This window comes from Haliotis cracherodii, unplaced genomic scaffold (genome assembly GCF_022045235.1).
Source record: "Haliotis cracherodii isolate W230 unplaced genomic scaffold, xgHalCrac1.p SCAF_22, whole genome shotgun sequence".
NCBI lineage: Eukaryota > Metazoa > Mollusca > Gastropoda > Lepetellida > Haliotidae > Haliotis > Haliotis cracherodii.
This window is the reverse complement of record NW_027266278.1, coordinates 11,381,137-11,407,528: the sequence shown is the minus strand read 5'-3', so window position 1 is coordinate 11,407,528 and position 26,392 is coordinate 11,381,137. Positions and strand designations below refer to the sequence as shown.

Below are 26,392 nucleotides of genomic sequence, written 5' to 3'. Positions count from 1 at the left end.
AATCTTCTTTGGATACTGTTACCGGGTTTTGCGTTTTGTGCGATTTCCAAATTTCCATGCCTCACCTGTTTGGGTTGCGAAGGTTGAGGCTGGGCTGCACCCATGTTCCCGTTGCCGAAGGAGAACACCATGGTGGCACCCCGGTTAGGACCCTTGGACGTCTTCAATCCTGATTTCCCCGGTCCTGACTGCAGCTCTGCTATCAGGTCGAAGCGCGGTGGTGCAGACTTCACGAAGCCGTTCTGGTTCTGGAAGGCGCCCCCGGACAAACTGGATGGTCTGAAACAGATGACTGTGTCACTGACAAGGTAGGCTTGGAAGTGGCTTATTTGGTAATCACGGCTGCCACTACACCAAGACACGCATACATACAAATTCATGACTGAGAAACAGCTAATCTTGAGCCACTCAATAAATGGAACCTCAATAAACCTGAACGATGAATTGTATACAACTGATCTGGAGTGTAAGATGAACCCATATTCATGATGAACACTGACTGGCCATTTTTCTGACAAACATCCCGAATCTGTCATACAGCCCATGATCAACACTAATTAGTTCACGTTCATGATCAACACTAATTAGTTCACGTTCATGATCAACACTAATTAGTTCACGTTCATGATCAACACTAATTAGTTCACGTTCATGATCAACACCCCCAAGCCCTGATCTGTGATCAACAGAGACTAGATATTATTCTCCATGAATACTAGCTAGTCAATAGTCATGATGAACACTCCCAAGCGTATGTTCGTGATGAACACTCCATAACCCATATTCCTGATCAACATCGACAAGTCCATATTCACAATCAACACCAATTAGCTCAAATTCATGATCATTGCCCTCTAGCCCTGATATGTGTTCAACACATCTCATATTCCTGAACAGCTTGAACTCAAGTTAGTCCACATTCATGCTCAACATTCCCAATACATCCCTTGCATATATTTATGATTAACACTGACAAGACCATATTCATGATCAACACTCCCTTGCATATATTCATGCTCAACACTGACAAGACCATATTCATGATCAACATTCCTTGCATATATTCATGATCAACACTGACATGACCATATTCATGATCAACATTCCCAAGACCATAATCATGATCAACCATCCCTTGCATATATTCATGATCAACACTGACAAGACCATATTCATGATCAACACTCCCTTGCATATATTCATGCTCAACACTGACAAGACCATATTCATGATCAACCATCTCTTGCATATATTCATGTGGACTTACTTTATGTTTGTGTTGCTAGGCGACGGAGTGCGGTCCTCCACTGGTGGTGGTGGTGGAGGTAGGGGTGGCGAAGGGGGTGAGTTCTGCTGTGATGCCGGCACATCTGAAGCATGTGGGGTCACCTTAGGGGGCAGGGCTGACATCATGATGCTTCCTAGTGGACTGAAGCCAACTGGACGACCAGGATGGGGGGCACTGTGTTTAACCATGGAGCTCCCATTGGTCACTGTCGTTCTGGATGCTGATGCACTTCCATTCGTTACTCCGTTACTGGTAGTGACTGTCTTGTTCTCGGACACACTTGATGAAGACTGGGTTTTCACAACAGACTGACCTACTGAGTTTCTGGGAGATACGGAGCCATTTGTCATCTGTCCGTTTGCAGCCGATCCATTAACTGTGGAGGTCGCGGTCGACTTGGCAGAGAGGTCAGCCGGAGATGGGGTCATGGTCATTATGAGCTTGGGCTGGCTGGACTTCACAGGCGCAGAGCCTGTAACATTACCATTTTGTCTCGAGTGTGTCTTAATATCACGCGAACCTGTGCCATCATCAATACGAATAGTACTGCCTCTGATCTGAATCACAGTCTTCTTGGAACCTCCATTCTGAGTGGCTTCCCTTGGTGACGCCATGTTATCAGTGGGCTCCTTTTCTTCAATCACAACATTCCTTCCCCGAGCATACAATTCGGAATATCGCCAGGACGATATGTTGTGTGTCGGAATTGTCTCTCCTGACTCCTCACAGCTGTCACAGCTACGAACGGTGTCGTACTTCGCGGGTGGACGACCTTCAAACCGAGCTCTCGCAGCTGAGAATGGAACTCTCTGAGGTGAAGGAGCTTTCACTCTTCCGTCCTGTGCGTCCGATTCCTCAAACTCCCGTGACGCCGACGCCGAGAGAGAACTCAAGGTCGACGCAGTGGATGACAACTCGCTCACCACTGACCCACGATTGCGACCGTTGTACGGTGGCGACACTGGTGGTGATGGAGGTCGCAGTGACGAAGGTGAAGGTGATCTGTGAGCTGATGACCTTTTACCTGGCTGAAGGACACATTCAGGCTCTCCGGTTTCCTTGGATAAACGTCGACTACTGTCCAGTTTCTTGTTAGTATGGACCTCTGCGTGTACTGGAACAACAAACAAACATTATTTGGTATCCAGGAACAATTTTGTATGTAACATCTCACTATTAAATAGTTGAAAGTTTGTGCAGAAATTTTGACAGATATATATCTGTTCCATAAACATATTTAAGGTCAACTAAGATGACAAAGATTTAATTTAGAAATAAATAAATCCACAAACATGTCGGTGTGAAGAAGTAAATAAACAAATTACTCCAAAAAGATTGCCTTTATAATTTTCCACCACAAACACCACACAAAACAAGGGAAGAAAAAGAACAAGAACAAAGTGGGATAACAGAAGTAAGAAGCAAAGAAGCAAAGAAGCAAAAAAGCAGACAAATACAGGGTGTTGGAGAACCTGTAGTAAGTGAGTGAGTGAGTTGGGTTTCACGCCGCTTTCAGCAATATTCCAGCAATATCACGGCGGGGGACACCAGAAATGGGCTTCACACATTGTTCCCACGTGGGGAAACGAACCCGGGCTTAGGTGTGACGAACAAACACTTTAACCACTAGACTACCCAACCGCCCTGAAGAACCTGGAGAGAGGGGACACACGACACTGGGTACAGTGCTGACATTGCATGTGCAGTGTTTCAAATTAAGGGGGTCATGGGGTCCTTGGTGTTTGCACCTACAGTATCTCTAACATTCAACATTCATCGATGACAAGGACTCCTTCACTTGCATGCTGAATTTCGAACTCTGCACTTTAATAAAGACTATCACACACCCATGTACATCATCAAGTGCTGATATTGCTGGTATATATAGAGATTATCACATACCCAAGTCCATATCTTGCACCTGATCACCCAGATACAGTAATGACGTGATAATATTTTTATCAAATATTTCAAAATTGAAACATGGAAACATATACCTACATCACACATCAGTCTCATATTAAATACAATGAGTCAAAACACCAGTGAGGAAGAGACTGAGATCCTGAGTCCCTCGATCATAATAATCTAGGTGTGTCCACACTACACACTGAAAATAGCATAACACCCAACTCACTCATCCACAAAGATGGGGAGTATCTAGCTGGGACACTGACTGGTCATAGAAGATGCCCTCTGACCTACTGCCTAAGGTGTTTTTAAGCCTAGTTTGGAGGACTAAAGCAAAACTATAACCTTCAGAGTTTGTGGTCAGGCCAACTAGTCTAGATTTGTAGTAAAATCAATGCATGCAAGACTGGCAGACAATCAAAGCCTTCAAATATTATAAGTCACAAGATTTACCAGAGTAAGTAGTTTTTAGCTAACTGTTTGAAGTTGTCCAATAAGTAAGAAAATATGTACAACTTTAGGGATAACATCTTCTGGTTTATTGTTTTTAATGTTTCAGTGCAGATTCTTACACCATAATCAAGTTAAAATGTGATATATATATATACAAGGTTCACTCTATTTTCTGACATAGGCCTTTTATGTGAAAATTTCAAATACGCCCATAGAGCACAATGTTAAAATACCCCATTGCATTATTTTAATATGTGGACCTTTTTTCACATTTAGGGGCTATAAGCACAAGGCCCCACCCTAGAATTATATATATATATATGTATGCAATAAACTAGGAATTCTTTTCGAAAAAGTGGTACGGTTTTCTTTGTTTTTAACTGTCTTCAAAATTCAACTGAATGAATTCATGAGAAAGTCTGTGTAACAATGTAAACCTTACCAACATCAAAGAACAATTTAGACATGATTAAAAACAATTACAATAACAGATGTTCCACTAACCTTTTAACAGAGCTCAGGCTTGTACACTGAAGTACATTTGTATGGCTTGCATAGAGACCCACCCAAGACATAATCAGAATCAGTATTTCTGATATACTTTGGCAAATGACCACAGCCCATCCTGGACTAGCCGTGATTGATGTGCATATACAGTATATGTACTGGACAGTAATCTACAGTAATAGGATTACCTGGAATTGACAGCACTATACACTGGAGCGATACAAGCTGATGCGGAGGCAGTGTGTCGATGAAAGAGAACTGGTGCTGAACAAGCCAGTGTAGAAGTGAAGGGACAACTCACAGAAAGGGTCATGCACTGAGACCATGCAGAAAGACCTGATATTGTATACATATATACCGTATTGATCATAGTAAGTGCAGAAAGACCTGATATTGTATACATATATACCGTATTGACCATAGTAAGTGCAGAAAGACCTGATATTGTATACATATATACCGTATTGACCATAGTAAGTGCAGAAAGACCTCACAGATATTGTATACATATATACCGTATTCACCGTAATAAGTGCAGAAAGACCTGATATTGTATACATATATACCGTATTCACTGTAATAAGTGCAGAAAGACCTGATATTGTATACCTATATACCGTATTCACTGTAATAAGTGCAGAAAGACCTGATATTGTATACATATATACCGTATTCACTTTAATAAGTGCAGAAAGACCTGATATTGTATACATATATACCGTATTCACCGTAGTAAGTGCAGAAAGACCTGATATTGTATACCTATATACCGTATTCACTGTAATAAGTGCAGAAAGACCTGATATTGTATACATATATACTGTATTCACTTTAATACGTGCAAAAAGACCTAACTGATATTGTATACATATTCACCGTAATAAGTGCAGAAAGACCTGATATTGTATACATATATACCGTATTCACCGTAATAAGTGCAGAAAGACCTGATATTGTATACATATATACCGTATTGACCATAGTAAGTGCAGAAAGACCTCACAGATATTGTATACATATATACCGTATTCACTGTAATAAGTGCAGAAAGACCTGATATTGTATACATATATACCGTATTCACTGTAATAAGTGCAGAAAGACCTGATATTGTATACCTATATACCGTATTCACTGTAATAAGTGCAGAAAGACCTGATATTGTATACATATATACTGTATTCACTTTAATACATGCAAAAAGACCTAACTGATATTGTATACATATTCACCGTAATAAGTGCAGAAAGACCTGATATTGTATACATATATACAGTATTCACCGTAGTAAGTGCAGAAAGACCCAACTGATAATGTATACATATATACCGTATTCACAGTAATAAGTGGAGAAAGACCTGATATTGTATACGTATATACCATATTCACCATAATAAGTGCAGAAAGACCTAGCTGACATTGTAAACATATATACTGTATTCACCGTAAAAAGTGCAGAAAGACCCAACTGATATTGTATACATATATACTGTATTCACCGTAAAAAGTGCAGAAAGACCTAGCTGACATTGTATACATATATACTGTATTCACCGTAATAAGTGCAGAAAGACCTAGCTGATATTGTATACATATATTTACCCGAGGGGCTTAGAAACTTGCTTTAGGGGATGCTTATTAAAACCATACAAAAGTTAAATCTATGTTCAGAGATAGTGGCAGTGGAAATTACTTACTGATCTGTCTAAAAGTTGGTCAGGGGCGCTTATCGGAGTAGAACACTAACTACAGCCTATAGGATACTGGTATTGTTGCATTATAGATAGTTCATTTCGATCTATTTTTTAGACCACAACATTTATCTCTTTTATAACCTAATCTCAATCATGCAAAGAAAAAAATACATTCATTTAAAATAGCTAGTGTTTGATTGAAATATGCCTTCTTAAATATCCTTCTGTTTGTATTTTTGTCAAAACATTATTTCAAGATTTAACTTAACTTGACTCAACTCTGACATTTTTTGTTGTTGTTATTTTTCTTTTGCATTTTGACACGACATATAATCAGTAAAACAAGCATGTAAACTCATCTGGCCTAAAAAAATCTTCAAATAAAAACTTTCTTATTTTTTATGAATACCGGCAACAATGATTGCAGTTACGTGTTTTTGAGTGTGTTATTTTAAGAAGTTGAAGGAATTCTGTAATCTGTGGTTACACCTGACACCTTGTTGTATACAGAGAGCCTGTCCCTATGACCTGCAGCTCCTGGTGTAATGAGGCAACAAGCAGTCAGCGCTTCCTAAGCCCTGTGTCTACAGATTTTAGAGGAAAAGTATTTGTTAAAGCAAGGCAAGAAATTTCAGAAATAGTTTAGAGGAAAACGGCACACGTTTCAACCACCCACCAGTGATCTGTCTGCCCCCGCGGGCAGCTTCTCGACTCGTGTAATAACCGAAGTCGGAGCAAGACGAGGCAACTGTAATACACAACACAAACAGCTACACATCCCTGACCAAACTTACAATTCCCCAGCACGTTAGTCTAATTGTGGGCAGACTGGGGCGAAGTACGATCCTAACTGAGCGTGGCCATTACTTGGGCTGGCTATCGATGATCAAAATGGCTATACTTTCATACAAGTTGAGTACATTTCAAGTTGATTATAAACTCATACCAGCAGACATCCTTAAGAGTGACTTAATAGTTTCTGTTGATTTTGAATACCTTGGAAATATTTTTTAAAAGAATTACTGATCTCGGAAAATTCGAGTCTGATTAATGGAAGCTGTTGTAAGGAATGAAGTACATGGCACGAGGTATACCGTATTCGACGTAATAAGCACCCACAGCGATATTTGCTAATATATTGGCTAGTTACCAATCCCAATTAGCACCCCTTCCGATTGATCAATGTACACAAGACTTATTTATTCGCATTCGCATCATACGCATTCGTGTGTTATATGCACCCTTAATTATGGGCAATTAAATTCTGGAAAAATATATCTCCCATATATAAACATTTCAGGCTGTCAGCATAAACCACGGAATTTATCTTTCAGCTATGTTTTTTTCAACAAAATAATATTCTAATAACAGCCGCCTATTTCTAATTTTGAGAGTGCCCTGGGCGCTTATTATGTCGAATACGGTACTAGGTTGTTCTCCTCATGCGAAAATCCTCTACCACAGGAACTAGAGCAAACACAACATACAATACATAAAAACAACAACCAAAAATAACAGTACAGCTAAAACTAGGGAGGACTGGTACGGAAATTGTCAAAATGTCCAGAAATACACACATGGACATAACTGTCACCATCTTCGTTAATCCAGATGAGGACATTGCAACACTACTCTATCTAACATCGTTTCACTGTACGCGATATTCTCACAATGTAAGAGTGAGTGAGTGAGTGTGTGAGTTGGGTTTAACGCCGCTTTTAACAGTATTTCAGTTATATCGCGGCGTGTCAGCTTAATGTACGAGGAAAGCCCGAAGTGATGCAGGTCTCAGACGTTTACCACTTCGGTGAAACCCATGAGCATGGGCATGGTGCTGACAAACCTAGAAACATAATCGGGGTGAACCGGGATTCCAACCCACAATCATAGGTTTCTGGCGCGACCAAGGGACGCAACTCTGCACATTGAATTGCGGCGCCTAAGACAACTGGGCCACCCATGCCCCCCATAATGTAAGACACATATCATCAAATTTGTATTTAAAGTTTTACACATAGTGATGATTATACGAGCATGTACGTCATACTGATTTTACAAAACGAGTGTCAGAATTCTTGTATTTCCCGAGCAAGTGCGATGGTAATATATGAAATCTTACACAAGTTTAACAAAATCAGTTTGACACAAATATGAGTCTAGTAATTTCTTTATTACCCATTATTTCTTAATCCTTTTGAGGTACCCTTTAGAAAAATGCACTGCTCTCCACCGCTGTCCAAGAAATTGACAATTTGTCGAATGACTTCAACAATCTTCAGCCATGACGTCATTCTGACCTTAAGTCACAAAAAGATTTGAATGACGTCAACAATGCCGGTCAGATGACTGGGACAATACACTGGTGCGGGAGAAGTGATATTCACACTAGTGCATATATGATTTTTATGAACTCGGTTAGTTCTAACCCTGTGGGTAATAAAATCTAGTATCACACACCCATTGAACATTTCAATCCTTAAAAATCCAAAGTTACAGATATTTCAGGAGAAATGTTCCTTATGAAAGATATGGGTCTCTTGATCATAACGATTTGTTTTTACAATTTTTTTGAAAACATTTCATCTTAATAAATGCTGTATATTACATCACAGTTACTAAGCAGCACATACCGTTTTATTAAACCACTATTAACATGGAAGACAAGATGGTTACCTGACACAGGTCTCGTCTGTCGGTATCCTTGGAAACCGCTGGGCTGAGGGCGTCTTTCTTGGGCCCCGTTACTGGTGCTGGGGACAGCAGGCGGCGGCTGGGCTGATGGGGGCTGCAACAGACAGGGGGTGGTTACTCTGTTGTCATTGATGGCTTTAGGGTACCAGTCTGCCAAAACGACTCAAGTCTACTCGTCCATCAGTGTCTCTCTGCAACACTTTCGGTAGATGCTAGTATTAATGTGGGACTAATAAGTAGAGTATTCTGTTCACCCAGTAGTGAATGGGTACCCGGTAGGATGACATGGTAATGTGACTGTTAACCGTAGTGTTTACCTTATTTTCTCTGATTTGAGTTTCTGGATGTTACAGAATTTAATGTGCTTGTTTGTTTGTTTTGCCGGACTTATCAATATTCCAGATTTTTTTATGGTGGCCTGTAAATAATTAAATCAAGACCAGACAATCTAGTGACTGATACTACGAGCAACGATTGGGATATGCAATGTGAATTGGGGTGATCCACAAACAACCAAGTCACCGAGTCTGACCACCCAATCCATAGAGTCACCTCTTACGACACAACTGTGTCCAGATTGATACCTATTGATACCTATTTATAGTGCTAGCCCACTGAGATATCATGCTGCAGTTAAACATGAATACCCCACTCAGACACAGTAAACTGACTCAGAGCCGACCAGTCCTTGTTTTAGCCCCTAATGCCGAACACCAGACAGGGTAACAACAAGTACCATCTTTTAACATCTTTTGGTGTGACGTGGCTGGGAATCAAACCCCGGACCTTCCGCTCCCTGGCGGACGCTCTACCACTAGACCAAGGAGGGCATCCCACTAGACCACGGAGACGGTCACACTAGACCACGGAGGCCATCCCACTAGACCACGGAGGTGGTCCCACAAGACCACGGAGACGGTCCCACTAGACCACAGAGGTGGTCCCACAAGACCACAGAGATGGTCCCACTAGACCACGGAGGCCATCCCACTAGACCACGGAGGTGGTCCCACTAGACCACGGAGGCCATCCCACTAGACCACGGAGGTGGTCCCACAAGAATACGGAGGCGGTCCCACTAGACCACGGAGGTGGTCCCACAAGAATACGGAGGCGGTCCCACTAGACCGCGGAGGTGGTCCCACAAGACCACGGAGGCCATCCCACTAGACCACGGAGGTGGTCCCACAAGACCACGGAGGCGGTCCCACAAGACCACGGAGGTGGTCCCACAAGACCACGGAGGCGGTCCCACTAGACCACGGAGGCGGTCCCACTAGACCACGGAGGCGGTCCCACTAGACCACGGAGGGGGTCCCACTAGAACACGGAGGCGGTCCCACTAGACCACGGAGGCGGTCCCACTAGACCACGGAGGCGGTCCCACTAGAACACGGAGGGGGTCCCACTAGACCACGGAGGCGGTCCCACTAGACCACGGAGGGGGTCCCACGTGAAATGACTTGATCAGACCAGCCAGGTGACCATACAGGCTGGACATACATGGAAGACCACTCGTTTTGGACTCTTCAACTGTCACACCTGTTATGACCAGTACGTTTTTCTCTAAGCTTCTAAAGGATGATAGCAAGTTTCTGAGCTGGTATAACTTGCTGTTTCTTGGTGTATGATAAATGAAGTGTTCAAAACACATCTTGTGTTCGTCTCCAAATAAACTAAGTGTTCCACGTGATGCAATGCGAGATATTCCAGTGTTCATCACATAGTAACGTTCTATGCTCATAGTATGAGTTATGCTCTGGAAACGAACCCTACCCTCAGAGAACCTAAGTCCATCTTGTTGCCATGGAAACGTAAAAAATACAAATTTCTTAAATTTCTAAATAGCAAAAGGCACCAGTTCCCCTTTACCTGACAGACCTGCAAAGTTTGATGAAAAAATATTGAACGGTTTATGAGTTATTCTCCGGAAACGAACCCTACCCTCAGAGAACCTAAGTCCATCTTGTTGCCATGGAAACGTAAAAAATACAAATTTCTTAAATTTCTAAATAGCAAAAGGCTCCAGTTCAGCATGTACCTGACAGACCTGCAAAGTTCCATGAAAAAATATTGAACGGTTTATGAGTTATTCTCCGGAAACGAACCCTACCCTCACACAACCTAAGTCCATCTTGTTGCCATGGAAACGTAAAAAATAAAAATTTCTTAAATTTCTAAATAGCAAAAGGCACCAGTTCAGCATGTACCTGACAGACCTGCAAAGTTTGATGAAAAAATATTGAACGGTTTATGAGTTATGCTCTGGAAACGAAACGTGATGGACGGACAGAGCCCGTTTCTATATCCTCCGCCAACTTAGTTGGGCGGGGGATAACAAGTGTTTGGTCCCTGATCAACACAATGTCTAACATCTCTAACAAAGTTAATCTGTCAAATCAAACTTCAACAGCAAGAACCCAACAAACCTAAAGTTACGACATATTAATCAAGGACAATCTACCAACAACTCACCTTCAGAAGCCAGGGTCTCCAATAAACAGAGCAATCTGTGCACCAAACCCTTATCTAGGAGGAGGGCTGATGCAGACGGTACCTCGAGATCACGCAGCCGTTACATCACTGACCTCACACAAAGTCTGCCCATGATAGGTGATAATACTAAATATAGACCAGTTGGTGGATATCTCCAGCTTCATGGAACATAACCGTTACAAGACTGAGCCTCATCATACAGTCTGCCCTTGCCGTTGACACAAGTAAATATAGATCAGCTGGTGTATGCCTTCAGCTCCGCTGAACATAACCGTTACATCACAGAGCCTCATCATAACAATCTGCCCACTACCGCTGACACAAGTAAATATAGACAGGCCATGGAACGTAGGTGAAGGTGGATATGTAAATATATCTGTTGCTGTAATCCTCTGGGATTTATCAGGGAATTCAGTTTGGGACTGTCGTTGTATTTAAAAATATTTGTTGTTTGGTAAACGTGACACTATTTAGAGAAGGCTGCCTGGCGGTGTTGTATCCATGTTAAAGTTTATACTTCGTCAATAAGATGTCACCTAAGCTGATTACGTTGTCAAGTACATCAGGCCTAAAGGCAAACTAAGCTGTAACTAACTATTTCTTTATTCTCGGGTTAAAATGGAAAATATTTGTTGAGTGTGTATAGGTACAACTTGATTATTTCTGGACGAAAGGAAGGCTGGATTGTGTGTTGCTGGATAGGTACAGTAAACTACGTTTATAACGAACACGCTTATAACGAACTGACCGATATAATGAACATATTTTTTAGTCCCGGCTATGTGTTGTATATATGTTGTACATATGCTTATAACAATGAACGAAAATTAGTGGTCCCTTTGAGTTCGTTATAACCGTAGTTTACTGTAGCTGGGGACCAACCATTTCAGTATTTTGTGTGTGTGCGTGCGTGCATGCGTGCGTGCGCGTGCGCGTGTGAGTGTGTGAGTGTGTGAGAGAGATGGAAATTTTGTAAGAATATTTTTTCAGTTACTGCTTCAATATATATAAATCTTTTTTTTGTTTGGTTTTTTGTTTGTTGTTAGACAGCATTCAGCAATATTCCAGGGGTCTCAGGACCACACAATCCAGTGACTGACCTCATGATATCGATCTATGTAATTGGGATGCTAAGACATGCATTAACTTAGTCAGCGAGTCTGACAACCCAATCCCGTCAGTCACCTGAACAAACAGGGCTTCACACCAATCAACATTTATTCAACAGTATAGAGTGTCATCCTTGATAATCCTGGGTATCAATGTCCATCCATTATGATATTACCCTGGTCCCATTCACCTCCACATCTTCATCAGCTCATTCTCTCAGCTCACAAACTCTCTTGACCCGTGAAGATCCGGAGTAGAATTGGTCTTAAGCAACCAATGCTTGTCCAACCCCCGTGAAGATCCTGTTTAGAATAGGTCTTCAGCAACTCATGCTTGTCGTAGGCAACTAACGGGATTGGGTGGTCAGGCTTGCTGACTTGGTTGATGCATGTCATCGATCCCAATCGATGATAACAATCGCTGGATTGTCTGGTTCAGACTCGAGTATTTACAGACCACCATCAGGTAGCTGGAATATTGCTGAGTGCGGCGTAAAACAACAAACAAACAAACACAAACTCAATCACTCATCAGCTTGGAATCAACAACCAATCAAAACACCTCTTCTGAAAATGAGTTTGTCACAGATCTACAGTCAAAATAATGGCTGTGGTCAAGCAATGCCTCAAGACCTATTACAAATAAACCGGAAAAGTTGTATTCCTGACATTCCAGTTGCTCGCACACAGCGTGCAGCAGGAGGGTACAAGTGAACAACTCGTATCAATCAAGAATGAAGGTTGAACTTGGAATTGGTTGATTTTAGCCTAATGTCATTCCAAGTCACAACAAGGAATGGTGGGGAATGGGTCCACAGTTGATATAATAGAAAAATTTTGATTGTTTGTTGTTTAACGCTGCACTCAGCAATATTCCAGCTATATGACGGCGGTCAGTAAAATAATCGAGTCTGGACCAGACAATCCAGTGATTGACATCATGAGCATCGATCTACGCAATTGGGATCGATGACATGTATCAACCAAGTCAGCGAGCCTGACCACCCGATCCCGTTAGTCGCCTTTTACGACAATCATAGTTGCCTTTTACGGCAAGTATGGGTTGCTGAAGACCTTTTCTACCAGAGAATCTTCACAGGTCTAATAGAAAAGAGTCATAATTCCCGTCTCAGGCCCGGCTGTAGTGATCAAAACACCGACAAATTTGCCACATTTATATCCGACAGCTCGAGATGTTGTGGCTATCACACTGAAGATGCACTTCATTTCTTTCTTACATGTCCCTTAAACTTTACATTAAGACAAAATAGATATTATTTTGTAAAAGGCAACAATTTAATTCAATTTTATATGGTAATTCACATTTAACGACCATAACAAATCTTGAATCTTTGAAATCAGTGCATAGTTTTATTCAAACTTCTTGCCGATTTAGAGATTTTGTCTTAGATGCTGGCTTTGCTATATGATACTACAATGTTGTTGTGGTCGATGTAAATAATAACATAGCTGTAGTTACGAAAGTAAGATCAAGTCATAAAACACTTACAGCACAATACTTATCTTTAATGTCAACAAGAGTTTGCCACTCAAGTGGCTATATCCTCCGCCCCTGTTGCAGAATTTATGACATAATTATATCTAAACAAACCCTAACCTTTTTAACCGAGGTGGAACTTGTCATGGAAATTGTAAAAAAAGAAGAGTTTAAGTCCATCTTGCTGCCATGGAAACATAAAAAAATAAAAATTTCTAAAATTTCTAAATAGCAAAAGGCACCAGTTCAGCATGTACTTGACACACCTGCAAAGTTTGATGAAAAAATATTGAACGGATTCTGAGTTATGCTCTGGAAACGAAACGTGACGGACGGACGGAGCCCGTTTCTATATCCCCCGACAACTTTGTTGGGCGGGGGATAATTATATGATGTATGCTTTTGTAATTTGTATATGTATCATGTTTGGGAGATGCATTCAGATAAGCAATTTGCTTGTTTGGCAATCCCTCCACTTTATGGAAATATATATGTTCATTCAGATACCTGGGATAATTAACGGTGAGAGTGGAAGCATGTATTTACCTGGAGTGTGACTTCCCCCCGTATCAGGGCGGCACAGTAGGGCTGGTTGCACTTGTCAGCGAGCTCTGCAGCGGTCAGTCCCTTGTTGTCTGTGATGTTGAGGTCACACCCACTGTCCAGCAGAACTTGAATACACTGCAACAGATAGAAGAAACTCTCGTGAGTGACAGAATTAGTTTTTCCTCTGATTTTCGTCATTTTCCAGCTATATTCGCAGGGGTACATGTACACCAGCAGTGGGCTTAACACGTACCTATGTGAAGAATCGAACCACAGGACGAACGTACACTTAAACCACTTTAACCCACAGCCCACGGAACTCAAGTTAACGCGATCCCAACCGCTCGGTTGGCATTTGTAACAATATTTTTCATTATTTGTTCATAGGATTCCATACATTGACAGAAATTCTGCAGTTTGGTTTGGGTACAGTGTGACCCAGCATGGAGTGGCCTGTGACAGGGACATGCATCATTCACATTGAAGGGGATTTTGGGGTCCTTGAGGCTTCCCAACCATCCTCAACTGTTAACATTAAGTTCATGGCAAGGAATCTTTGACTGTCATGTTGGGTGTGATGCATATTGTTATTGGTGTCAGTTTTGCAATAACTAGAGGAGCTGAAAGTTATGTTGAAGTCATTCACACAACCTATCTGCTGACTGAAGTGATGCTTTGACCAGTGATGCATTGATCGTGGTCTCAAGTGAAGCGATGCATCGATCGTGGTCTAAAGTGAAGAAATGCATCGATCGTGGTCTAAAGAGAAGAAATGAATCGATCGTGGTCTAAAGTGAAGAAATGCATCGACCATGGTCTCAAGTGAAGAGATGCATCAATGGTTGTCTAGAGTTAAGAAATGCATCGACCATGGTCTCAAGTGAAGCGATGCATCGATCGTGGTCTTAAGCGAAGAAATGCATCGATCGTGGTCTAAAGTGAAGAAATGCATCGATCATGGTCTAAAGTGAAGAAATGCATCGATCATGGTCTAAAGTGAAGAAATGCATCGATCATGGTCTCAAGTGAAGAGATGTATCAATGGTTGTCTAGAGTTAAGAGATGCATCAATATTGGTCCACAAGAAAATGTCATTCCTGTTGTAGAGGCACTCAATTTGAAGTTTACTTCCACTTTGATTTGTTTGTTTGTTTGTTGTTTAACTCCCATTTAGCAATATTCCTATAGCTACTTGACAACAGTCTGTAAATAATCGCGTCTGGACCAGACAATCCAGTGATTGACACCATGAGCATCAATCTACACAATTGGGATACGATGACATGCATCAACCAAGTCAGCGACCCTAACCACCAAATCTCGTTAGTCGCCTCTTACGGCAAGCATGGGCTGCTGAAGACCTATTCTGCCCCAGATTTTCACGGGTCTACTGCCACTTTGCAGTCAGTTTTTGGATCATACAGTTTATATTAATATGAGGAAACACAGGACAACAATGAACTCAGATATGTACACAGTGTGTTGTACAGAGCACTGACAGTATTGGACCATACACCGACAGTGTAGGACTCTATACACACATGATAGGGCCGTCACATGGTGTTGGATAGAGCACTGACAGTATTGGACCATACACCGACAGTGTAGGACTCTATACACACATGATAGGGCCGTCACATGGTGTTGGATAGAGCACTGACAGTATTGGACTAAACACCGACAGTGTAGGACTCTATACACACATGATAGGGCCGTCACATGGTGTTGGATAGAGCACTGACAGTATTGGACTAAACACCGACAGTGTAGGACTCTATACACACATGATAGGGCCATCACATGGTGTTGGATAGAGCACTGACAGTATTGGACTAAACACCGACAGTGTAGGACTCTATACACACATGATAGGACAGTCACATGGTGTTGGACAGAGTACTGCCAGTATTGGACTGACTATACACCGACAGAAAGTGACTCAATACACACAGTTTCATGGTGTAGGACACAGAGTTCAGGACAGTACACATGGTGTATGAGAGAACACCAGACATAGGAATACAAGCATCTGTAAGCCAAGACCTGAATCCACATGTGTCAGCCATAGGGTGTCTGTACACACACGATAGGACAGTTACATGGTGTAGGACACAGAGATTAGGACAGTGCACATGGTGTATGAGAGAACACAAGACATAGGACTACAAGCATCTGTAAGCCAAGTCCTGAATCCACATGTGTCAGCAATAGGGTGTTTGTACACACACGATAGGACAGTTACATGGTGTAGGACACAGAGATTAGGACAGTACACATGGTGTATGAGAGAACGCAAGACATAAAACTACAAGCATCTGTAAGCCAAGTCCTGAATCCACATGTGTCAGCCATAGGGTGTCTGTACACACACGATAGGACAGTTACATGGTGTAGGACACAGAGATTAGGACAGTGCACATGGTGTATGAGAGAACACAAGACATAGGACTACAAGCATCTGTAAGCCAAGTCCTGAATCCACATGTGACAGCCATAGGGTATTTGTACACACCGATAGGACAGTTACATGGTGTAGAACACAGAGATTAGGACAGTACACATGGTGTATGAGAGAACGCAAGACATAGGAATACAAGCATCTGTAAGCCATGTCCTGAATCCACATGTGTCAGCCATAGGGTGTCTGTACACACACGATAGGACAGTTACATGGTGTAGGACACAGAGATTAGGACAGTACACATGGTGCATCAGAGAACGCAAGACATAGGACTACAAGCATCTGTAAGCCAAGTCCTGAATCCACATGTGTCAGTCATAGGGTGGTAAGCACAAAACAATTTCTCATGACTTCACACGACCTCGCAGAATATTTACGTCTCAAATGTCCTATTAATGAAGCATTGGACCCAAACTTCTCTCAGCTGTTAGAAAACACACGCTCAGGACACAGGAACAATGAACCAGAATTCAGCCTATGTATTATGCTGTTAGCCATTGTCATGTTAACAGCAGTGATATTTACATAAACAAACAATATTCACAACATGACTCAGTATTGAATAGTAAACCAGGGACAATCACCTCTTGGTCATTATGATTAAAATTCAGCACCCTTAAGAAGAAAACTGTATATAAGTTTACACATAAGTATGTGGTTTACCGTGGTATGTTAGTCCAGTGGCCAGCCTGCTACAGTGTGGCTAGGGAGGTAGTGGAGGGCGCACAGGTTCCTATCAGGACAACACCAATTGTCAGGCTCCGATGGAGTGTGACCAGTCTCTCAATGACAGATTAGGCAATCAGTCATGTGTAGTGGCTAAATGTTATATCACTTCACACAACCAACACACTAACCATTCAGGGGGCATCTCAACAGGTACTACATAGATTTAATAAGATGATTGCAAAAATGGATCGTCTGTTGTCCATTTGTTTTGCAGGCAAAGTTCAGGTAAATGAGACTTTCGCATATGCACTAGAGCTGAGTATCGCCTGGTATCTTGCGATACAGTTCGTATCATGATATGAACTGACAACACTACTGGTATCAAGATACACCACATCAAAAAGGAAGAAATGATGAAATCACTGAAATACAGCTTAAGAACCTCTTCGATCGTACATTTATTTATTGTTATCTCAAAAACTTTAACAACGAAAGCCACAAGAATAAAACAGTTTTAAATGAATGGATGGTTATTAACTGTAACAGTTAGCTGGCGCGTCCTCAGCTAACATGCCCATGCGTTCTACCATGCTTAAACGTGGTGCTATGTTACTTCTGCCATTAAGGGAGGTAACTCGATTAGCTCCTGTTCTATTCATAGCCTTTCGTGATCTCACAAACTGACGATTCAAGTATTGTGTGTACCGAAGTGTCGATGATATCGTATTCATCAGAGAATCGTTACCACCCTAATATGCACATAGGTAATCAACTCCATTTGTAATTAGTTGACTGTAAAACTCTTGAGGTGACCCCTAGCTGGTGATTGGAGGAATGACTTATTGAGGGCCTATGATCCTCAGGGCTATTGTATATTCAGGGATATAACGCTGAAATAAATTACCATACCTCGATGTGTGTCTGTAGGACATATACCCTATATCACTGACTGTCACATAAACTTGCTCAGAATGGGATGTAGCCTCATAAATTTGTATATTTCACAGTACATGATAATGACGATCATAACAATAAAGCAATAAATCAGGGTGAGTTGCCCTGCTTCCAAATACTGAGGTGAGGTGAGGTGAGGTGAGGTGAGGTGAATGCGAATGTGAGGTGAGGTGAGGTGAATGTGAGGTGAGGGGGTTTAACATATGTTCAACATTATTGCACTTATATAGCAAGTTACATGCACATGTGTGAGTGGCTGCTTGTACTAGTCCGGACTGATGCTGATTTATAGTGCTAGGCCACTGAGATACCATGCCGCAGTTTAACATGAATACCCCACTCAGACACAGTATACTGACTCCGAGCCGACAAGTCCTTGTTTTAGCCCCTTAATGCCGAGCACCAGACAGGGTAACAACAAATACCATCTTTTAACGTCTTTTGGTATGACGCGGCCAGGGATCAAACCCCGGACCTTCCGCTCTCCGGGCGGACGCTCTACAACTAGACCGAGGAGGCAGTCTTATTTCTGTTTGAGAGCTGGTCATCTTTCTGACACCAGTTACTCTGAATATCAATACGCCATATAGTGAACACATCATATAATCTTCTGGGCAGTGGGATAGCCTAGTGGTTAAAGCGCTTGATTGTCATGCTGAAGGCCCATGCAGGTTTGATTCTCCACATGGGTACAATGTTTGAAGCCCATTTCTGGTGTCCCCTGCCATGATGTTGCTTGAATATTGCTGAAAGTTGTGTACAATCCAACTCACTCACTCACTCACTCACACATTCACAAGGATAAAAAAATTTGGTAACCTGTATAATTTATTCTAGTGAGTGAGTATGGTTTTACGCCACTTTTAGCAATATTCCAGCAATATCACGACGGGGGACACCAGAAATGGACTTCACACATTGTACCCATGTCGGGAATCGAACCCGGGTCTTCAGCGTGACAAGCGAATGCTTTAACCACTAGGCTACCCGACCGCCCCTATGATTTATTCTAAACTTGGAAGCGAAATACCAAGATCAGTTTAATACCAATCTCATTTTTGAAATTCCAGAAATCACGGTTAATGTCCCACAAATAACCGACAGATCGATGATCACAGCATTAATGATTTCAATGACTCTTGAATAATCTGTAGCTCTACAAGGGGTATTGTTTGAAATATGAACCATATAGAGCAAAGATATTGACATCAATCTGGAACCGGCCAACCACGGAGCCTCCCTGACAACAGCATTGTCAGAAGAGAAAACACTTGGTCGCTGGTTACCTCATTAGATTGATGGAGTTCTTCATCACTGGAGCAGACAGTATTTACCTGTCAGCCGTGAAGCCATCACAATCACAGGTGAAATGCAGGGACAAATACCATGCACAATAAACAATCCGTAAATGTTTGGTTGTCATGGCAACAACAAGCGTTTAAATGAAACCGCATTAAAAAGAATTGAGATATGTTGATGAAGTGTTTGGTAAATGTTAGAATGATGAGAACATGGCAACAGAAGCTTTTCGAAGTCTCTAATTGACACAGTCGACCTCACTGTCTTGTGCTGCTTGGGACATTATTTCACCTCTATGATGGTGTGTGTGTGTAAGTTTCAGGAAAGCCTGAAGTGATGCAGGGGGGGACATGGTGACAGGGTGTCATTATCAGGTGGAATTAGCAGGTTGCACATATATATCATTATATCACATTATATCATGTTAGTATGTTTGGAAGAATTGGATGAATTCAATCAAACTTTCTTTTGATGACAAGTTAAAGAGTTACTTCCCTTCTCAATTCCTTTGTTTGTTGTTTAAGTCTGCACTCAGCAATATTCCAGCTATATGAGGACGGTCTGTAAATAATCGAGTCTGGACCAAACAATCCAGTGATTGATATCATGAGCATCGATCTACAGACTTGGGATACGATGACATGCATCAAGCAAGTCAGTGAGCCTGACCACCCGATCCCGATCCAGACAGACTACAGCACCGATACACTGTTCCATGGACAGACTACAGCACTGATACACTGTTCCATGGACAGACTACAGCACCGATACACTGTTCCATGGACAGACTACAGCACCGATACACTGTTCCATGGACAGACTACAGCACCGATACGCTGTTCCATGGACAGACTACAGCACTGATACACTGTTCCATGGACAGATTACACTGATACAATGTTCCATGGACAGACAACAGCACCGATACACTGTTCCATGGACAGACTACAGCACTGATACACTGTTCCATGGACAGACAACAGCACTGATAGCGCTGTCCACAGGCAACATTACTGACAGACTTAAAGTGACAACTGGTCAATATGAACATCATAAACATCGATCAAAACACCATCAAGCCACATGAATAACACCCCACTGTGTCAATATTGCCATACCCGTCACTGGTAATCAATCCCCATCCTGAAGGAGAAACTGTACCTCGGGTCAACCCACATCATATCTGCAACATTCACAAATGGCAAGTTTGATCGATGTTTTAATAAGGATTACTACATGACACATTTCTACCCAAAGGAGTCCATGGGTAGGCCAACGTTGCTGGACAGGATCTCACATCAACAGAGCACAGAGATGATCCTTCAGTTACTTGATGCTTTCACATTGTGTAAAACTGATACCTAACCTTTCAGTTCTGATCAGTTTGCAGAGCTCCAGATAAGCTTTTGGGGTTGTGGGTATTTTACCCATTTTTTTAAAATCATTGGGTATCAGTAATTCTATCTGGGTATTCAAATTTCTGTTACCCACTAGTTTCTACACATGTGGGTATTTAAGTTAAATGTTTAAAAACACTATTCATCTAGTCCCTGCAAACTGGTGTCGTGTGGGTTCGAGAGCTTTATAGAACTCAAAAATTCCACGATACTTCCACAAGAAAGTGTGATGGCCAATGATGGTGATGTAACTGTCATCGTGGAGTTTGGCAAGGTTGACAAAATGCCCGTTTATAATTTCAAAATAAGTTGCTGATTTGCTAATCGAATACGCAGAGTTACTTCACAATATTTTGATGATAAACACAAGTTTTAATTTTTGTAGCTTATCTGTAATGTTCGTTGCGTATTTGATACGCTTGGATTTTATTTTACTGCGTATTTCTGCATTTCTGATGCGTATTTTATGCAGATACGAAGCTTATCTGGAGCTCTGGTTTGCAATGGCATCTATTATCTGATATTACACTCAAGTTTCTCATATAAATTATTAATTTCTTGCACGGAGCCATATCTATGTCCCTATCACATGATCATTTGGTCAGCAAGTCTATCTGTGGCGATTGATGATGACCTTTAGTTGGAGTACTTGTGCACAAAGTCTGAGTGAACAAAATGAATGAACCTGTTTAACTTGCATGATTAATAATGAGCGCACAGGTGACAGACATTTGATACAGCGGACAAAATCTCACACCAGTCGGAGCATGGATATGTCAGTAGTCTAGAAACGTAAGACAGTCTCCGTTTTCAACTCTGGTATCAAACTTAATGACCCCTAATTCCTGAATGTTTAGTATTTGAATTATGACAAGAGCCCCATGATATTGATACCTACTATTGAACACTGCCATCAGATCCTTCATTCACGCATTGCTTTAAGTACCTCTGACCTGACTACAATGGAGATCCTGTGTTCTGAGTTTGGTTTTACGCCACTTTTAGCAATATTCCAGCAATATTACGGCAGGGGACACCAGAAATCGGTTTCACACATTGTACCCATGTCGGGAATCGAACCCGGGTCTTCAGTGTGGCGAGCGAACGCTTTAACCACTAGGCTACCCGACCGCCCCTGATATATTACAGACTGCTGGGTTAAGGGTCTGTAGATTCAAAAGTACATTTTCAAATACTATAACAGCAGACTTCAATGACCCAAAGACCCTCTTAATGTTTAGACACGGATATGTGTATACTGGGATTATATTTGGTTGGTTTGTTGTTTAACACCACACTCAATATTCCAGCTATATGATGGCAGTCTGTAAATAATCGAATCTGGACCAGACAATTCAGTGATTAATATCATGATCATCGATCCAAGCAGTTGGGATCGATGACATGCATCAAGCAAGTCAGTGAGCCTGACCACCCGATCCCGTTAGTCGCCTCTTACGACAAGCATAGTCGCCTCTTACGACAAGCATAGTCGCCTCTTACGACAAGCATAGTCGCCTCTTACGACAAGCATTCAGTCACTATTTTGTCTGGTCCAGACTAGATGATTGACATAGAGCTGGAATATTGTTGAGTTGTGGCGTTAAACAACAACAACAACAAACAACATCTGCTAGTACATACTCACTACGAAACCCACTCACTTCATGTTAATACTTTGTTTCTCTATTCTGCATCAGTCACAATCCCCTACGGCTGACTGCACCATACGAAGATGTTAAAAAATGGTACTTGTTGTTACCCTGCCTAGCTTTCAGCATTATGGGGATTATAGGACAGGTTGGCTCTGAGTATACTGTGCCTGAGTAGGGTATCCATATTAAACTGCGGCATGGCGTCTCAGTGGGCAGGCATCATAAAACAGTCATTAGTCTGCACTAGTACAAGCAGCTACACGGACACAGACACAGATACACATGCATGCACGGCGCCATAAAAAAGCAATAACCTTGAACGAGATGTTAAACCCAATTTCACCTCACTGATTGATCAAAGGTGGACCTGACAATGGTCAGGAAGCACTCACACCTATAATTGACATACGACTGTGTTGCGGAGATCCCGCTGTGACAGATATTGTATTGCTTTCATTACTGGAGCCAGTCCGGCCTTGATGGAACCCTTAGTCTTCTAAACCCGCTGCTTATCAATCAGGTCAACCTCCTCTTCAACAAAGGCTTCTAAATCCCACATAGCAGGCACCAATTTATGATCTCAAACAAATAACAAGCACTAATCTATGATCTCATAAACATTACCTCCTGTAAAAGGTATTTCTAACAAGGCAGAACATTAACTTTTGTGGAGAAAAGCTTTGGGATGACTAGTGTCTTACCAAGTTTGATCAAGACTTGAAAACTGGCTTTGTTGTTTTTCTATTAAAATCTTATGTATACTTCTCAAAAGAAGTTAAGGATCACCCGATTCTTTCATAATGGTAAAGTTAATCTGTCATGACATGAGAGATTAACTATAGTAATAGTTATCCTTAACTTCTTTTGAGAAGTATATATCAATCTGGCAGTTGAGGATTTTTGCCAATATTGTGTTCACTGCACAACTCAAAATGGCGAGTATCGGGAGTTTTTAACAACATACTTACTGACATGATCAAACCAAGAATCATAAACTAAAGAGTCAAATTGTCAATCAAATTCAAATCAAATGTTTAGGTTATGAAATGGGAAAATAGGGTTCAAGAAAGTCCTAATTCCAGTTGTCTCCAGCACAACCATTGGCACTCTGCTTCCTTTTCCTTCATTTTGTGTCAAGCTATGTGCAGTGGCCTGCAAATAATGAAGTCTTGACCAGACAATCCAGTGATAGATATTATGATTTGATTGTTTGTTGTTTAAAGCCACACCCAACAATTTTCCAGCTATATGACGGCGGTCTGTAAATAATCAAGTCTGGACCAGACGATCCAGTGATTGACATCATGAGCATCGATCTACGCAATTGGGATACAATGACATGCATCAACCAAGTCAGTGAGCCTGACCACCCGATCCCATTAGTCGCCTACGACAAGCATGAGCTGCAGAAGACCTATTCTAAACCGGATCTTCACGGGGGTTGGACAAGCATGGGTTGCTGAAGACCAATTCTAACCCGGATCGTCATGGGTCTTGACGTTAAGAGCAATGATCTACACCATCCATGACGATGACACGCAATCAACCAAGTCACATAACTTGACCATCCGACCCATCTACTTCCCTCTGTGAGCAGCATAGGTTGCTGGGGACCTAGTCTGACTTGAAATCCAACACTGGCACTTACCGTATATGTCCGCAGATAAGCCGAATTTTGAGGCCCAGAAAAAAAATTCTGTTGCAAGGGGTCGGCTTATCCATGGGATTCACATTCATGATAGTATTTTTCAGATCGTGATCTGTCATAAACATCGCCTGAATGCTGGTCTGAGAGAATATAACTTACTGAAAGTTTGGAAGTTGCCATGACTACAGCTGTTATTGTTATAAATGATCAATAAAGTTATTATCATACACCAATGTTGTCATTATTAAAAAAATGAATGCATGTTACTATTTCCGATCATAAGTTTTCAATTGAATGTTCAAGGTATATCGTTCTCTCAACGGTACCTGTCTCTCAAGGTGATGGTAACAAGATGGCTGTCACACATCACTTCTATCAGCTCTTCAAGAAGGCCCAGCACGAACCGATGTCTGACATGTGAAACATTTTCTAGTACGCTGATATTGATTTACAGACATCTGCCAGCTGTCGGTAGCTGTAAGTAACAGATTGTAAGATATATAGATACAGCATCTAATCCCGGGCATCAATACATGTACACATCATGATACACGTGCAGGGTTCAGAAGGTGGCCGTTTCATCAACACGCAACAGCTGACGGATACTGTGGGGGTGTACCCAGTAGGGATCTAAGTATCGTCGGATTATATGTTTTCGGACATCATATAATTTCGGACAGCCATGTTTATCGCAAGTACTCCTGCTATAACAAGGGGTTTGGTATGACACAGACATTGTAAATCCTCAGATGATGGCTTGATTTGAAGATAAAGTTGTCTTTCATACGTGAGTGAGATGTTTAACAGTTGTTCTTGTGACTAGTGAGAAAAACTACGAATGTTTCTTAAGCGCCCATAAAAAACCTTGACTTGAGGGAGACACACTCATTCCCCCTGCAACAGAGTTAACTGACTATAAAAGTCCAGTTTCCACCCTCGCCAAACTAGGCCTGTATTATGGAGTTACTGCAGGATTTGCAAAGCATGTGCACAGCTAACTCACTGTCAACAAATATTTTCTAAATCTTTTCATGTTTTTAATCAAGGTGCTCACGTGATTTGATGCACTTCGCGATGTAAGACTCGTTTTATCACAATATAGATCTTGATTATTGATCAGATTGTCTTGACTGGGTGCTGCCATTTTATTTGAGGCAAATGAAAGTGATACGAGAGGTGAAATCTGATTGGTCCATAGGAGAGGCATAGAAGGGACATAACTCGTAATAGCCACAGGTGGCACTACATTCAAACCCAGGAATTCCAGCCTAGTTTGGCAAAGGTGGAAACTAGACTTTTAAAGTCAGTTAACTCTCTAGCCTTGGGAAGATGGGATACACCGTACAAGCAACTTCATTACTCACTTGCTAATCCTTGTACACATACCGTATTCGACATAATAAACGCCCCGGGCGCTCTCAAAATTAGAAAAAGGGAGCTCTTATTAGAATATTATTTTGGTGAAAAACAACAGAGTTGAAAGATCATAAATTTCATGGTTTATGCTGACAGCCTGAAATGCTCATACACAACAGATATATTTTTCCAGAATTAAATTTCCCATAATTAAAGATGCATATAACACACGTATTATACGTGAATAAATAAGTCTTGAAGACATTGATCAATCGGAAGGGGTGCTAATTGGGATTGTTCACTAGCCAATATATTGGCAAATATCACCCAAAGATTGCTTTTTTAAAATACTGTATTTGACCTAATGGGCGCTTATTAGAGCGGGGCGCTTATTACGTTGAATATGGTATATCAGTGTCTAAAAATGCATAGGGTGTCCTTGAGGATTGATGTTACAGTATTTGAATCTGTTCCTTTGAATCGAATCTCCAGACTCTGAAGGACATACACAATCAGTCATACAAGAAAACATACAACTTTATGGACAAGAACTTGTGGTTTATTGCATATAGCAATGTATTGATGTCGCTTGATAACAGGGTAAAGTTGAAAAGTTGCTAAATGCATTATAGTTGTTATACACAGAGTTGTTAGTTTTCTTATCTACTCACTTACTTCAAGCCAATCAAACTATCAGTGATATGCTCCAGCTTTTCAAGGGGCATGAACAGGAATTTCAATAACACAAAGGTATTTACAT

The 26,392-nt window shown here is 41.4% G+C and overlaps 1 protein-coding gene across 3 annotated transcripts in view; it reads right to left on the bottom strand.

Annotated features, from left to right (window-relative positions):
- The window catches only part of LOC139471378 (espin-like), a 90,587-nt gene that overhangs the window by 7,239 nt on the left and 56,956 nt on the right, over positions 1-26,392 (bottom strand). For 2 of the 3 annotated variants that reach the window (XM_071253723.1, XM_071253725.1), the window contains exons 4-8: positions 14,194-14,328; positions 8,527-8,638; positions 6,530-6,601; positions 1,268-2,402; positions 66-279 (exon numbers count right to left, since the gene is read on the bottom strand). In XM_071253723.1, coding sequence (XP_071109824.1) covers positions 66-279; positions 1,268-2,402; positions 6,530-6,601; positions 8,527-8,638; positions 14,194-14,328 — 1,668 coding nt within the window. The remainder of the gene's footprint in view (positions 1-65; positions 280-1,267; positions 2,403-6,529; positions 6,602-8,526; positions 8,639-14,193; positions 14,329-26,392) is intronic. The other variant, XM_071253724.1, reaches the window with a different exon arrangement.